At 42.5% G+C, this 15,447-nt stretch overlaps 1 protein-coding gene across 1 annotated transcript in view; it reads left to right on the top strand.

The window, feature by feature from the left end:
* Positions 1–15,447, top strand: part of LOC127441602 (hepatocyte growth factor activator-like) — a 30,267-nt gene that overhangs the window by 2,280 nt on the left and 12,540 nt on the right. Inside the window, exons 4-9 of the mRNA XM_051699201.1 lie at positions 1,656–1,729; positions 2,570–2,710; positions 5,828–5,959; positions 6,075–6,185; positions 12,403–12,577; positions 13,029–13,126. Coding sequence (XP_051555161.1) covers positions 1,656–1,729; positions 2,570–2,710; positions 5,828–5,959; positions 6,075–6,185; positions 12,403–12,577; positions 13,029–13,126 — 731 coding nt within the window. The remainder of the gene's footprint in view (positions 1–1,655; positions 1,730–2,569; positions 2,711–5,827; positions 5,960–6,074; positions 6,186–12,402; positions 12,578–13,028; positions 13,127–15,447) is intronic.

Below are 15,447 nucleotides of genomic sequence, written 5' to 3'. Positions count from 1 at the left end.
TTCCACACTGCTAACACAAGTCAGGTCAGAGCAGAAGGTAAACACACTTGAACCAATGCAAACATTTCTAACGGTAGATAGGAGATGCCTCTTGTCTGTAACTTGGCGTAATGGGGTCAATGTCACAGTACTGGAACATTCAGAAGCATCATGTCGACTTCCCGTGTGATCATTTTGGTAGGTTACCACTTTTCACGGTGTAACCAAAACTAAACCCAGATCTTCAACCAGCCCAAACCTAGAGACTGACCTAGCCCAAACCCAGATCTTTAGTCAGCCAAAACCAAATCCTCAGCCAGCCCAAAGCCAGGTCCTTACCAGTCCAAACCCAGATCCTTAACCAGATCTGTAATCAGCCCAATCTGAAATTATAACCAAACCCAAACTCAGATCCTCAGCTAGCTCAAAACAGATACTTAGCCAGCCCAAAGCCAGGTCCTTACTAGTCCAAACCTAGATTCGAAACCAGCTCCAACCAGATCCTTAGCCAGTTCAAACCACATTCTGACACATCCCAAATATTAACGAAAACCTAGCCCAACCCAATTCACGAATCATCAACCAAAAGTATTTCTGATGTAACCCCTCTGATCCCAATCTTAACCCATCTACATCTTGAGAAACATTCACTTACTCCCCGCCCTAACCCCAGGCCCTGTTCCATAAGCCGTGACCCCAGTCCTCTTCCACTGCTCTGTTTGTGGTCTTAATGATCTTTTGTTAATATTTTATAATATTATAAGTGCAGTGATGGTGAATATACGCACCGATTTTATAAACAGTAATTAACATTCTGAATGGGGGAAGTTTCAAGTCTTATCAGGTGGAAAAATCTGGGCAGTGATGAAAGATCAAGGGGGTGCCATGGTTATTAATGTCATCTCACGCTGAAGCTGAACAAGCGTGTGCCAATATCAGTATGAAGTAACTCTTGAGTGAGTTGCCACTCCATAACTATGGAGGAGGATTTGTTAGAGGTTAAGTGTTAGGCTGTGCTGCTTTAATACAGAATGATCTCTTTAGATCAGTGGTTTTCAGGTTTTGCTTCTAGACCTGGATTATATTTTGAACATCAAGTAGTGAAGTAGTGAATTGTTTATTGTACAAAAGTACAAGTATTGTTTTTTTGATGGCTCCATGTTCTTGTTGACAGAAACATTTTCCGGTCAGCTACAAGTGAACCCGTTTTTAATGTAGAGTGTGTGTTAGCCTCTTTTACCTTGTATAGTTTTGTTCATGGTCTTCGTGGATGAGGGTATGACCTGTATTAGCATCTGCCTAATTTTGCTAGCTTCTATGAAGTGACAGATGTCAAAATACTGTAGAGTTTGATGCCCTGCCTTTGAGGTCAACAAGAGATATAGGCAACGTTTGGTCCTCCTTTTCCAAAGTTGCAAACCCTATATATCATGCTATCCTAACTAAACACAATTTTATGTCTAGCAACATGGCTATTTTAGGATTTACAGTACATTTAGCATTTTCCAGCTGTCCGTAACCCTATCAGAGCAGACCTGCAATGCATTTTTTGAGTCATAAACCACCTGAGAAACATTGCATTAGAATGTGTCTATCTGTCCATTTGATCTTTGCGCAAGTCTCGAAAAAGTCAGGTGTGTGTTTTGTTCAATGTATTGTTGGTTTTGTTTGTGTAGGTGTTCTCTTACACACAACTTTGACCGTGACCAGCAATGGGGATTCTGCAGTCCAGGCACACAACTGTTTAATGGTGAGAAACGACTTTTTACCCTCCTACGAAACTGCCACGTCAACAGTCTTTCTGGTACAGTCTTCTGTAAAGTTGGAGTTTATGTCTGCCTTACACAAGAGGTCGCGGTTACAGAGTTGGGAAAGTCTGTGGTCAAGATTGTGTTTCCCATTCGTGTGCATCTATCAGAATTGTTGTTTTTTCAGAGGGATGTGTTTACATTAACGCAAAAGCGAAACACGTTTTGTTTGTAAGACGCAGTCCTCCAGACCTCTATGTTTACAACAGCAGATGTACGGATTGGATTTTCAAGAGTGTCTGCTCTAATTCAAACACACAGCCAATGCATGTGCTCACACACCTAAATGTATTCTTGCCTACTCTTTTTTTATTACTACTATTTCCCACATTTTCGAATAGTAGTGAAGTCATTAAACTAAATAATTATCGGAAGAACTGTATGTAATGACCAAAAATCAGAACTATCAGAATACAATTTTATTTTTATTTTTGAACTGGCACAGTTTGTATTTGTCTACAAAAACTAATTTTAAGCATTTATACATAATCCTTTAGATCAAAAGGTTTTTAAGGGAGTGGAAAGCATACATTTTGTCAAGTGTGTCCAAACTGGAAGTTTATTTTCATGCACAGGTGACTTTAAGAAATTGTAGAGAATGCATTGGCAAAGACGTTGTTTATGATTTGGAAAACAGATTCTGTATATAAATCAGTTTTATGAAACTCTCTCTCACACACACAGCTGTTGCAATGACTCAGTCCTGAATTCGTGATGATAAGCAAGTTTTGCTCTCACAAGTTTTGTTCTCCCCTTTTATGACATCACTGTTTTGCTCTCAGGTTTCTTCCCCCCACGCAGGGATCCGGGCCTCTGCCGGCAGAACCCATGTTTGAACGGAGGCGTGTGTAGCACAGGTGCTCATCTTCAATCTTTTGAGTGTGTGTGTCAAGACGGCTTTACTGGAGCCCTGTGTGAACAGAGTGAGTGACACACACACACACACACACATATACAATTGCTTATTACCATTGGGAAACATGAACAATTTGCTCTGTTTATGTACCCTAAAATCAACCACATTCTGCAAAATTATTAAAAAGCGTTATCTCCCATTAGACATTTTTCCATCAATTCAGCCACGATAACATGAGCACGTTGCACGAGCAACCTCCGAGACACAGGTTCTAGTTCTGTAGGATCCAGGAAATAAATCTGCAGGATTTGTAGGTTGCATTTTCGCTCTAAAATTAAATTTTTACTCCACTGATGGTAAATTTTAGGGTTAGGGTGTAGGGTTAATAAAATATGGATACCCGTTGAATGTGGTTAGATTTTTGATAAACACAGGCCGCTTTCAGCAGCAGAACTTTCGAAGTTTTGTTGCTGAATTCACTGTGCAATCAGTCTGACTTCACAGCAGTCCGTGAAATCAGAAGTGTGCTCCAGACTTGCAGGATATTCCTAACTTTAACTATACTGTCTTCAAAGATACTTCGTTTTGGCCATATGTTGAAGCAGCTTCGCAAGTATCCTTTGTTGATAAGGCAATCCCAGAATGCATAATCACGTGCTCAGTAATAATTTTTATTGGAGCCAGTTGGAAATTGGAGCAGAGGCAAATGTCAATTATAAATATTTCATTCAGATTATTTAATCTAAAACTGAACAAAAAATTAAATTAAATTAAAATTCTGCTTGTTAGAGGATCATGTTAGTGCCAAACTATTTTAGGATAAATTGTGAGTGTTAACAATGGTTAGTCGCAATGTGGTCTCATAGAATCATGTTACTATTAGAGGTCGACCGGTAGTGCGCTTTGCCGATACCAATAACTAAGGTGGGGAAACAGACCGATAGCTGATCGTTTTTAAAATAGATAATATGAATGAAAACTTTCCATCTAATGTACAGTAGTGTTGAACTTTAGAAAGGGTCACTTTCCGTGGCGATATTTTAATAAAGTTCTACCATACTGGTACCTTCTTTTCCATCTGAAATTATTGAAAATATTAATTAAAATATTATAGGTGTTATATTAATATAAACCCATATTAATGGATTTGTTGTTCAGCAGTTGCTCACTGAATGTTTTTTGTTTCTGGCACTATTTGGAGTCAATTCTAGAGACTGTTGTGCGTGAAAATCCCAGGAGATTAGCACCAACAATCATGCCACGGTCCAAATCACTAAAATCAAATTTTTTTCCCCATTCTGATGGTTGATGTGAACATTAACTGAAGCTCCTGACCTGTATCTGCATGATTTTATGCACTGCACTGCTGCCACACGATTGGCTGATTAGATAATCACATGGATGATTGTTGGTGCCAGATGGGCTGGACTGAGTATTTCTGTAACTGCTGATCTCCTGGGATTTTCACACACAACAGTCTCTAGAGTTTACTCCAAATGGTGCCATAAACAAAAAACATCCAATGAGCAGCAGTTCTATGGACAAAAGTGTCTTGTTGATGACAGGGGTCAATGGAGAATGGCCAGACTGGTTTGAGCTGACAGGAAGTTGACAGTAACCCAAATAATAACACGTTACAATAGTGCTATGCAGAAAAGCTTTTCTGAACATGCAACACGTTGAACATTGAGGCGGATGGATAAATCCAATATATCGGTCTACCTCTAGTTACTATAACATATTTTTTGCTAAATTTGTTAAGTGGCTTGTAGTATGTTATGTTATTGTGTTAGTTTCCGGGTGAATTCAACACTAGAGGTGCTACAACAACAACGACTTTTATTCACTTTAACACAAATCATGAGTAAAACGGCTCATTATCAGTTCATAAATACTTACTTTTCAAACTGTTCTTCTCACAATGCTATCTTCTGACATTAAAACACTTTTACTATAGCACATGATTTGAAAGGTGATCATTTTTATCACTTGCATTGCATAAGCAACTAATTTTACAAGCTTATTCAAACGACTGAGTTGTGTGATAGCTTAGTTGAGAGAGCGTTACACTTGCAAAAAGACCAAGGTACAAGTCCAGCAGAGCAAGTGAGTCAACATGTGAGACAAACGTGTCATAGAAGCACCACAAAATGACGTGGTTGCTTCAGCAATTGCGTTTTTTTACCTCACATTTGCTTTGACACTATCGGTTAAGTTTAGGTTTAAGGATTAGGGTAGGGATGTCAGTTTCGTTATTTAAAACTCGATAGAGCTTTAACCTTAAAAAACATAATCTGTTTGGGAGAACATTTAACTTGCTTTTAGTGCCACACAGTGGACATTTCACCTCAGAACTGCTGCAATACGTGTTATAAACCACATAATGTCATTTTGCAAAAATGTCGCTACAGTCACGTAGTTTTCATGTGGTCATGCTGGTCAGTTGAGTTTCTTGTGCTTCTCGTGACGAGCCCTATTTTGGGCACATGGATGAACGTTGATTTAGTTATATCACCCATATGGAGCATTTAGGTCACTTACAAGGTTCCATTCTAGTTTGGATGCTGCCCAAGACGTTAGCTAACTATGTAGACAGTGGCTATAGTGGGTTTTACTAAGCTATAATTTGAAAATTTTGTGACAAAAAGTGACCTTAATCTGAGAAAACCTCCCTTTGGGACATCCTTAGTTAAAAACAATTCTTAAATTAAGTAAATAATGTTAGAACATTTATTGTAGTGTTTAGTTAGGGTTAGTCTGTACTCATTTTGCAAGAATTGGCTTAATGTTAGTTAGCTAAGTTTGTGTGCGTCAGGTTTTGTCTACATTGTGGGGACTAAGTGTCAAGATGTAAAATGCAGAAAGGTTTGTGTGAGGGTTAGGTTTAGAAATATAGAAAATAAAATTTGCTTAGTTTCGAAAAAAATAACAGTCAATATAATGTCCTTACTGTTATAGAAAACACAAATGTGTTTGTTAGAGCTTTCTTTTTCTATTGTCAAGCATACCATCGTATGTTGTCTCCATTCAGATGTGGCTCTCTTTTATCTAATGAAAAGGTCTTCTGTATGCTTTTGTCTGTGTCATTTGATATGGGTGGTACCTATTTCTCCAGGTCTGATCTGCTTGGTTCATGATTCGAAAGTCTAAGTGAAGAGTTTCTGTTCTGTGGTTTATATTGTAGAGAAGTGTTATGAACTGCTGCATCTTAAATACTATGACATCGGACAATCATGGGGACGAATCTACCTGCGGAATGTCGAGCTGTGCACGTGCCTTGCTGGAGGGGTTACGTGCACGCGTGCACACTACACAGGTATTGTACATCTCACCTGAAACTAAACCCCTGATACCTGATGCTGCTTTTCCTTGTGAACATTGTTCTTTCTCTCTATGTGTGTGTGTGTGTGTGTGTGTGTGTGCATGCGCAGTGTGCTCAAGTAATCGCTGTGAAAATGACGGAGTGTGTAGAATGATAGAAGCCACTGGGGAAGAGGTGTGTGGGTGCACACAAGGATATACTGGACAGTACTGCAACATCAGTGAGTACACACACACACACACACACACACACACACACTTCTGTCATGGTCCATAAAATAAAAGTTAATTTATTAAATACAATGAAATCAGACAAACAGGGTTTGATTATACAAATAGCACACAATGATATATTTTAATATGATTACTGAATTTATATAATCAATTGATTTTGTATGCAGCTGCATATAAATAAATAATGGGGAAATATGGAAATATCATTAAACATAAAGGATCATCAATAAGTTATAATTATTCAGATTTACATTTACATATTCTGAATTATAAATATATATTAAGATTTACAACTATATATTGATAATTATAATTATATAAAAGAACTGCACGAGGGTAGTTCTGACCCGGGATTGATGCAGGAACTGCACTCAGCAACCGACCTCGCTCTCCGGGCAACGAAGGTCATGGCGCGGTCTCTCGGGCAGGCGATGTTCACCCTGGTGGTCCAGGAGCGCCACCTTTGGCTCAACTTGGTCGAGATGGGAGAGGCGGACAAGGCACGGTTCCTTGACACCCCCATTTCCCAGGTTGGCCTGTTTGGCGATGCCGTCAAGGACTTTGCCCAGTAGTACTCGGCGGTGAAGAAGCAGACTGAGGTTTTACAACATATCCTGCCCCGGCACGGCTTAAGACCCCACACCCTGTCTGCTTGTCGCCAAGGGGGTCCTCCTGCAGCAACAACACTGGCTCTGCCCCCATGGCCCGGCTCTGGCATGGAGCCCTCCGCAGGAAGCAGACGCCACCCGTCTTGCAGCCGGCCGCTTAGAACCCGAGGAAGGCTTCGAAGCGCCCCCGAGACAGGCAACCCAGGGGCGAGGAGAGCCAGGCACCCACCAATGTTCAGCAGCGTCCGCTTCACCTCGGTGAAGGGCGAGCTGCTACTTTGCGTGCGGAGATCACTACCCTTCTGCGCAAGGACACGATAGAGCCTGTCCCTCCAGTTGAGATGAAGAAGGGGTTCTACAGCCCTTACTTCACTGTACCGAAGAAAGGCGGTGAGTTGCGACCAACCCTGGACCTGTGAGTACTGAGCCAGGCTTTGCACAGACTCCCGTTCAAGATGCTGATGCAAAAACGCATTCTAGCGAGCGTCCGGCATCAAGATTGGTTCGCGGCGGTAGATCTGAAGGATGCGTACTTTCACGTCTAATCCTAGCTCACTCTCGAGAGTTGCTGTGCGCACACAGGGACCTCATGCTCCGGCACCTCAGCCGACTGGGGCTTCAGGTCAACTGGGAAAAGAGCAAACTCTCCCCAGTTCAGGGCATCTCTTTTCTCAGTTTGGAGTCTCGATGACAGCGCGCCTCACGAACGAGTGCGCACTGTCAGTTCTGAACTGTCTGAAGGCGTTCAGATGGAGAACAGCGGTTCCACTGAAACTTTTTTAGAGGCTCCTGGGGCATATGGCATCCTCAGCGGTGGCCACACTGCTCGGGTTGGTGCATGTGTGACCGCTTCAGCACTGGCTTCAGATTCAAGTCCCGAGATGGGCATAGCGCCGCGGAACACATCGCGTGGCCATCACACCGATCTGTCGCCGCCTCTTCAGCCCTTGGACTGACCTTGCATTTCTACAGGCAGGGGTTCCCCTAGAGCAGGTCTCCAGGTGCGTCGTGGTTACAACAGATGCCTCCAAGACGGGCTGGCGTGCCATATGCAACGGGCACACAGCCGCCAGCTCCTGGACTGGCCAGCGGCTGCGTTGGCACATCAACTGCCTAGAGTTGTTGGCAATACTGCTCGCCCTGTGGAGGTTTCGGCCGTTGATCCAGGGCAAGCACGTGTTGGTCTGGACAGACAACACAGCACCGGTAGCTTACATCAACCGCCAAGGCGGTCTATGCTCCCATTGCATGTCACAACTTGCCCGCCGTCTCCTCCTCTGGAGTCAGCAGCGCCTCAAGTCACTATGAGCCACTCACATCCCGGGTGACCTCAACACCGCAGTGGATGCGTTGTTACATCAGGTTACCCTCAGGGGAGAGTGGAGACTCCACCCTCAGGTGGTCCAGCTGATTTGGAGTCAATTTGGTCGAGCACAGGTAGACCTGTTTGCTTCCTGGGAATCCTCCCACTGCCCGCTTTGGTATGCCCTGACCGAGGCACCCCTCGGGATAGATGCGCTGGCACACAGCTGGCCCCCTGGACTATACAAATACGCATTTCCCCCAGTGAGCCTACTTGCACAGACCCTGTGCAAGGTCAGGGAGGATGAGGAGCAGGTCATCCTAGTAGCACCCTACTGGCCCACACAGACGTGGTTCTTGGATCTCACGCTCCTCACGACATTCCTCCCGGGCGAATTCCCCTGAGGAAGGACCTTCTTTCTCAGGGCAAGGGTACCATCTGGTACCCGCGACCAGACCTCTGGAATCTCCATGTCTGGCCCCTGGATGGGATGTGGAAGACCTAAGTGGCCTACCACCAGCGGTGGTAGATACAATCACTCAGGCTAGAGCTCCCTCTACGAGGCGCCTGTATGCCTTGAAGTGGCGTCTGTTCCCTAAGTGGTGTTCTTCCCGACGCGAAGACCCCTAGAGATGCGCAGTCAGATCAGTGCTTTCCTTCCTGCAGGAGAGGCTGGAGGGGCGGCTGTCCCCCTCCACCCTGAAGGTGTATGTAGCTGCTATTTCAGCGCATCACGATGCAGTAGATGGTAAGTATTTGGGGAAGCATGACTTGATCATCAGGTTCCTGAGAGGTGCTAGGAGGTTGAATCCCTCCAGACCGTGCCTCATCCCCTCATGGGACCTCTCTGTAGTCCTTCGGAGTCTACAGGGAGCTCCCTTTGAGTCCTTGAAGTCAGCTGAGCTTAAGGCACTCTCTTTGAAAACTGTCCTCCTGACTGCGCTCACTTCCATCAAAAGGGTAGGGGACCTGCAGGCATTCTCTGTCAGCGAATCGTGCCTGGAGTTCTGTCCGGGTTACTCTCATGTGATCCTGAGACCCCGACCGGGCTATGGCCCAAGGTTCCCACGACTCCTTTTAGGGATCAGGTGGTGAACCTGCAAGTGCTGCCCCAGGAGGAGGCAGACCCAGCCTTGGCATTGCTGTGTCCGGTGCGAGCTTTACGCATCTATTTGGATCGCACGAAGAGCCTTTGAAGCTCCGAGCAGCTCTTTGTTTGCTTTTGTGGACAGCGGAAAGGAAGCACCGTCTCCAAACAGAGGGTCACCCACTGGGTCTTCGACGCCATCACGATGGCATATCAGGCTCAGGACGTGCCACCTCCTGCGGGGTTATGAGCCCACTCCACCAGGAGTGTGGTGGCCTCCTGGGCCCTGGCCAGTGGTGCCTCTTTGGCAGACATCTGCAGAGCAGCGGGCTGGGCAACACCCAACACCTTTGCAAGGTTCTACAATCTCCGGGTTGAGACAGTCTCGTCCCGTGTATTGGCAGGCACGAGCAGGTAAGTTCCGGGACAACTGGCCAGGTGTACCATTTGTGCATAGCACCTTTCCCCTTCTTGAGGTGAAGACGTGCGCTCTTGACTCCCAGTCGTGTTCAAAGACTGTGATCCCTGGATGACTTTCCTCCTTAGCCCTCTGGCAGCTGAGTTTGCAGAGAAACTCACTGACCAGACCAGTACGTGCGCTAATGAGCCCCTGTACTGAGGTAGGTGCTCCACATGTGCTGGTTCCCCAAAGGCGACCCCATGTGATATCTTCCGCAAAAATTGTTTCCCTGACGGAAAACTGCATCTTCCTTGGGCAGAGGCTCCTCTGCCCCCGGTCGCCATGCTCTGTAGAAACTCCTCCCCCTTCGGGTAGGACCTACCATGGGACCTCTCCACATGATATACTTCTGACAAGACTCGGTAAGACCATGTGACGTATTCCACTCAAAATACTCCCCCCCCTCTTTTTGGGTGGGGTGTGGTCTCCACAGTGTCTTCCCCTTGGGAGGGACACCCCCCAACGCAGACACTTATGGCTCCCAGTCAGTTAACAAATTACACTTTTTTGGGGGGGAAAAGAGAGGGAAAAGAGGCCTCGGCTGGGCTAGCCTGTCCCTATAGTTGGGCAGTCGACTTGTTGCTGATGGACCGTTCGATGCTCATAAGAGCGTTGGGGGAGGTTACGTGATGGCCTGATGCACTGGCTACGAGGCACACAGCAGTCTGCCCGTCACACACCGCCAGTTCACGCAACACAGTTCAGCTAGTTGTGGCATTCTGTATAGGGACCCCTAGTGTCACTACAACGACACAACGTCGAGTGAGTGACAGATAGGGAACGTCCTGGTTACTTTCGTAACCTCCGTTTCCTGATGGTGGGAACGAGATGTTGTGTCCCTCTTGCCACAATGCTGAACTACCCGCTGAAATGGCCGGGACCTGGTCTCGGCTCCTCAGCACAAAACCTGAATGAGTGGTTGCATACCAGCTCCTTTTATACCCATATGTCCGGGGGAGTGGCATGCAAATTCCTCTCGCCAATTCTCATTGGCCTTTTTTCAAAAAAAGCAGAGGTGTTTGGGGCTCCCAAGAGTGACCCCTAGTGTCACTACATCGACACAACATCTCGTTCCTCCATCAGAGAACGGAGGTTACCAGGACGATAATAACCATGTGTTGTACACTGGAGCCATATTTTTTTTTTTTTTTACTCAGTTGAAGCTGCCTCTATAACAAACTAAAATGCCAAAAAAAAAAAAAAATCCTAACAGAAATTATCACAATGTGATGACGAATTTGACATGTTGAAGCTGTAACTGCAGAGACTTAAACATGTTTAAAATATAAAAAAGATCTGGCTTTTTATATAAAAAGACTTACCAGACCAGACTGTTGCATCCACCATGAGCAGGAAGTGGGGAAGGGGTACTCAGAGTTATAGCTGACCATGACATTCTCTGATTTATTTAGGATTATGAAAAAATCTGACAGAGTTGTCTCAAAGTGAGGACACAGATTTGATAGATAGTGTTTAATGTAAAATATAATTTAAAGTTTACTTTATATATTGTTTGAAATCTTACAGAACCCTACCTTTCATTTGATATTTAAGAATTTGTTTAATTTTTAAACACTTTGTTTGGCAGTTTAACATTATGACCTCTTGCTGAGGACAGTTAAGTTACATGTGCTTCCAAGTATCGAGCATGCATTAAACACTTGTGCGCCCTTCAGGACATTTTTGTCTTTTTCATTTTTGTTTTTTCGATCATTTTGGCTGTGTTAATGCTAATGGCATAAATTTTGCCAAAGGTGTATATTTTTGGGAGAATTTTGATATTTCAACCTCCTATAATACATCTGTAATACACTGTGTACACAAAATAGTTACACTCAGGACCTTAAGGACAAAAATGTCCCCATTGAAACCCATTAAAACTGCAATATTTGATATTAGTGCCATTAAAGCATAAAATCATGAATTCTATGATATTATGCTTTCATTCTGGAGCCCTGGCTTCAAAATGCAAATTTTTAATATTTTCCACCAGATGGCGCCATTTTTCTCATGTTTAGCCTATGGAGCAAATACGTGCTTTTTTCCTATTTTCTGTTTGCTGTATTATAGAGCACTGCAGGCCAACTGAATAAAGGATGCAGCTAAAATTTTGTGGGTGTGTTGGTATGGATGTCAGAGTGTGTTTTGTATGTGTGTACTGAGAAATGTGTGTGTGTGTGTGTGTGTGTGTGTGTGTGTGTGTGTGTGTGTGTGTGTGTGTGTGTGTAAAAAAACTACAGTGGCATTATATAAACAAACTGGCATTTAAAGCGGTAAAATCCTGAAAATGAATGAATATTTGTTAGTTATGATCAGGATTGATGTTGGTTAAAAAAATTAACTCATTGAAAGTAGAAAATAATATTAATATATTATATTTTTATGGCATTTTTTTGACGTGGACAACTTTATTTTATTGACGCACAAGGGTTAAAAAAATTATAATGAAATTATTTTAAAATATGAGTGATGAATGCCTGGAGTATACATATTCCCTTTAGATTTAACTTTTTTATTATTTTTATTATTAAGAATTTCTTTATCGTTATAACATAAAGAGGACTTATACATGAATGTATAAGTCAAAACTACACTTAAAGGAGTGAAATGCATTTCTTTTAATTTTATTTCATTTTAACTGTGCTTCCTTACATTTAGATACTACTTACAAATCTACGGTACATTTCGTTATGTTTTATTTTTCTAATTAAATTATTTCAAATTATTTCTGTGTGTGTGTGGTCAGAGCCAGAAGAGCAGTGTTACCATGATTCAGGTGTACAGTACCGCGGTATTGCCAAAGCCACAGTGTCTGGATCATCCTGCCTGCCCTGGAACTCTGATTTGCTCTTCAATGAACTGACAGTAGATACAGTAGACAGCGCATCCCTCAGGGGGCTCGGAGAACACTCATTCTGCAGGTGAATGCTTACTCATTTTTATCATGCTTGTCATATTCTTTGTCATATGTTTCTTTACTATTACTTTACTTTCCTGCTGTTTACTACTACTTTATTATTATTAGATTCAGAGTCAGATGTCATGTTTATTGGCCAAGAAGGTTGCAGGCTACAGTTACACTAATTGAGCATATTATATGGTGGAAGATTTGTCTATTACGATTGCTATGATTATTAAATGTAACTTTTTATTTGAAAATTGGTGTATCTGATCACATTGATGTTGCTGCCATCTTATAATAGCATCAAGCCACTTGAGGCTGTGCATTACGGTGATTTATCAAAGGTAAAAGAGACTATATGTTGTTATGTCATATTTTTGATTATTTTGATTTGTAAGGAAACTTTGAAGTTGTCTTTGCGATGCTGTTTAGAATGTATCAATGTCAGTTTGTATGACTTAATTTGGCAGGAATCCAGATCACGATAAACTGCCGTGGTGCTACACAATGACGGACAGAGCTATTTCCTGGGAGTACTGCGACATCCCACGCTGCTTCAAAAAATCACGTTAGTATGACTCCACAAACCCACACTTCTCATACATCAGGTTCTCCCAAACTCAAAAACAATAATAAATGAGAAGCAAAAGCTTTCGTGAAAATTCTGCAGAATTCTGGCTGGCTCAGTGTGACTTTTCCAGGAGTTGGAAATTTAATACAGTTTTGCTCAAGGCACTAGATTTATTTGTCATGAACAATTGACATCATAGGCCTGGAACGTCATGATGAGCAGGTTATGGATTTTATCGAGGCAGAGAGATGAACTTCCCTGATACTAGCCGCAGCAGGACAGACAGGGTCCAACAAGCTGTCTTTACTGTTAGAGCCGTTGTTATTCTTACATTTATATCTCATGTACACTATCACAGTTTAGATCCAGTGGACATGCCATTTACTGAAGAAAAAAAAAATTGGTAATGAAATATGCACTCAGGATTATTCCATGTCCAACCAAATTTCAGAAACTTCCCTCCCAGAAATGTTAGATTTTGTTAAAACATTTTCTGAAGAAAGATCAACAGAAATTATGATAAATGCCATAGATATAGATATGCCACAGAGTAATGCATTATTTTACAGAGAGGGGTCACAATGAAAATTTCCAGTTATAATTTTTGAGCAAAACTATTGGTAAAAAAAATAACCGTGGAAAGTTGGCAGCATTATTATTTTATTTTTAAACAGAGACTGGTAAGTCTGTTACTAAAATCAGTTGATTCAGCACCTCTTATTGCATTATATGCCAATGGTGAGTCGAAAAATGGAAAAAAACACTTTTTTTTGTGTTGTTTTTTTCCAAAGCTGAGTGCTTATAACACCAGTATGTATTAATATCCTTTTTGATTCTGATTCAAAACACACTTTCCTTTTCGTATCTTTATTTTTAAGGCCCTTTATGGTTAAAGCCCACAGATATGTGGCTCTCAGTGTCACTCCATATGAAAAAGAAAAAAACAATTGTCAGCCTGATCTCATGAACATTACGTTACTGTGGCAAAATGTTAGCAAAACAAAATTACATTGTTCATTACACGTTTTGCTGCACTTTCTTTCAGTGGGGGGCAACAAAATCAAGTGAAATAGTGTCATAATCAGACAATGTTTTTAAGGTGAATTAGATGGAGTTTTCAATGAGTAAAACATGCCACTCTAACCTAAAATTTTAACCTAAACCTAACCAATAGTGCCCTAAAAGCAAATGCGACGTGAAAAGCACATTTTCTGAAGCAAACACATAATTTCATAATGCTTCTATGAAACTTTCATCTTTTAAAAAGTGTTTTTAAAGTCATAATCAGTTGTTGTAGCCATGATTTGTGTGAAAGTGAATAAAATGCATAGCTGTTGTAGCGTCCTTAGAGTTAAGTTCAACAGGAAACTGTAGCGAAATATAAAGTGTGGCACTTAAAACACAGTTTGTAAAAATTTTGTTTTAGTAACGTTCATTCTATGAGACTAGGTTGAAAATTGTTCAGTTTTACCAATTTTCAATGATTGAAAACCAAATGTGGGTAGCATGGTATGAAGCTAGTGTTTCTTGTCCCACAAAACAAAGGCCTGAAGTACGGGTGTTGGGGGTGAGGTAGGGGGTGGGCTTTAGCCCCATTGTCAAACACTACTAATTGATGTCTGGATCCAGTGGACATGCCATTTACTTTAGAAAAATTTGTAAATGTAGTAAACTAAGAGTGATCCAATTACTATATATGCTTTTATTGTGTATACATACTGAATACCAACTGATGTTATTATTGCAAGTTGATGTTATTAACAGTTTTTGACTTTTGTCTTTGGTTATCTACTGAGGTGACAGACACTAAGACAACACTTTTGTCATACTTTATTTTAAGTGATAGAAAATAGAATATATTTTAGTCAGATTGTAACAATTATGGAAAGGAGGAAGCTGGGACCGACCTGACAAAACACGTAGACATTTATTGTTGCACTTTTCAGTCGCACACAATAAGGGCGCTTCTCAGCATTGCACAAAAGATTTTCTTTTCAGCAACACCACACTGACACGCAGATACACACAGACAGCTTCACACGTCTCTCTCTCTCTCTCGTCTGCCGCTGTCTCCTCTCCTCAAATACTCCCGCCGCCCCTCACAGGTAGGCGAGACCGGTGTGGCACACAGGTGAAGCTCATTCACCACTTATCTTCCTGGCCTCACTCAGCCCAGACGCCGCTCGGCACCGCCCTGCTCGCCACATACCCCCATCGTGTCAGGGAATTCTCCGGCCTGTGACCCCCCCCCCCCACCGCCCAATTTCTAGAGAGGGAGCGCTGATGCATCGTGATGGTCTCCGGATCCGACCCGCATG

The sequence above is a fragment of the Myxocyprinus asiaticus genome, chromosome 1, assembly GCF_019703515.2.
Source record: "Myxocyprinus asiaticus isolate MX2 ecotype Aquarium Trade chromosome 1, UBuf_Myxa_2, whole genome shotgun sequence".
Lineage (NCBI taxonomy): Eukaryota > Metazoa > Chordata > Actinopteri > Cypriniformes > Catostomidae > Myxocyprinus > Myxocyprinus asiaticus.
The sequence above is the reverse complement of the archived record's forward strand: the minus strand, read 5'-3'. Positions and strand labels throughout refer to the sequence as shown.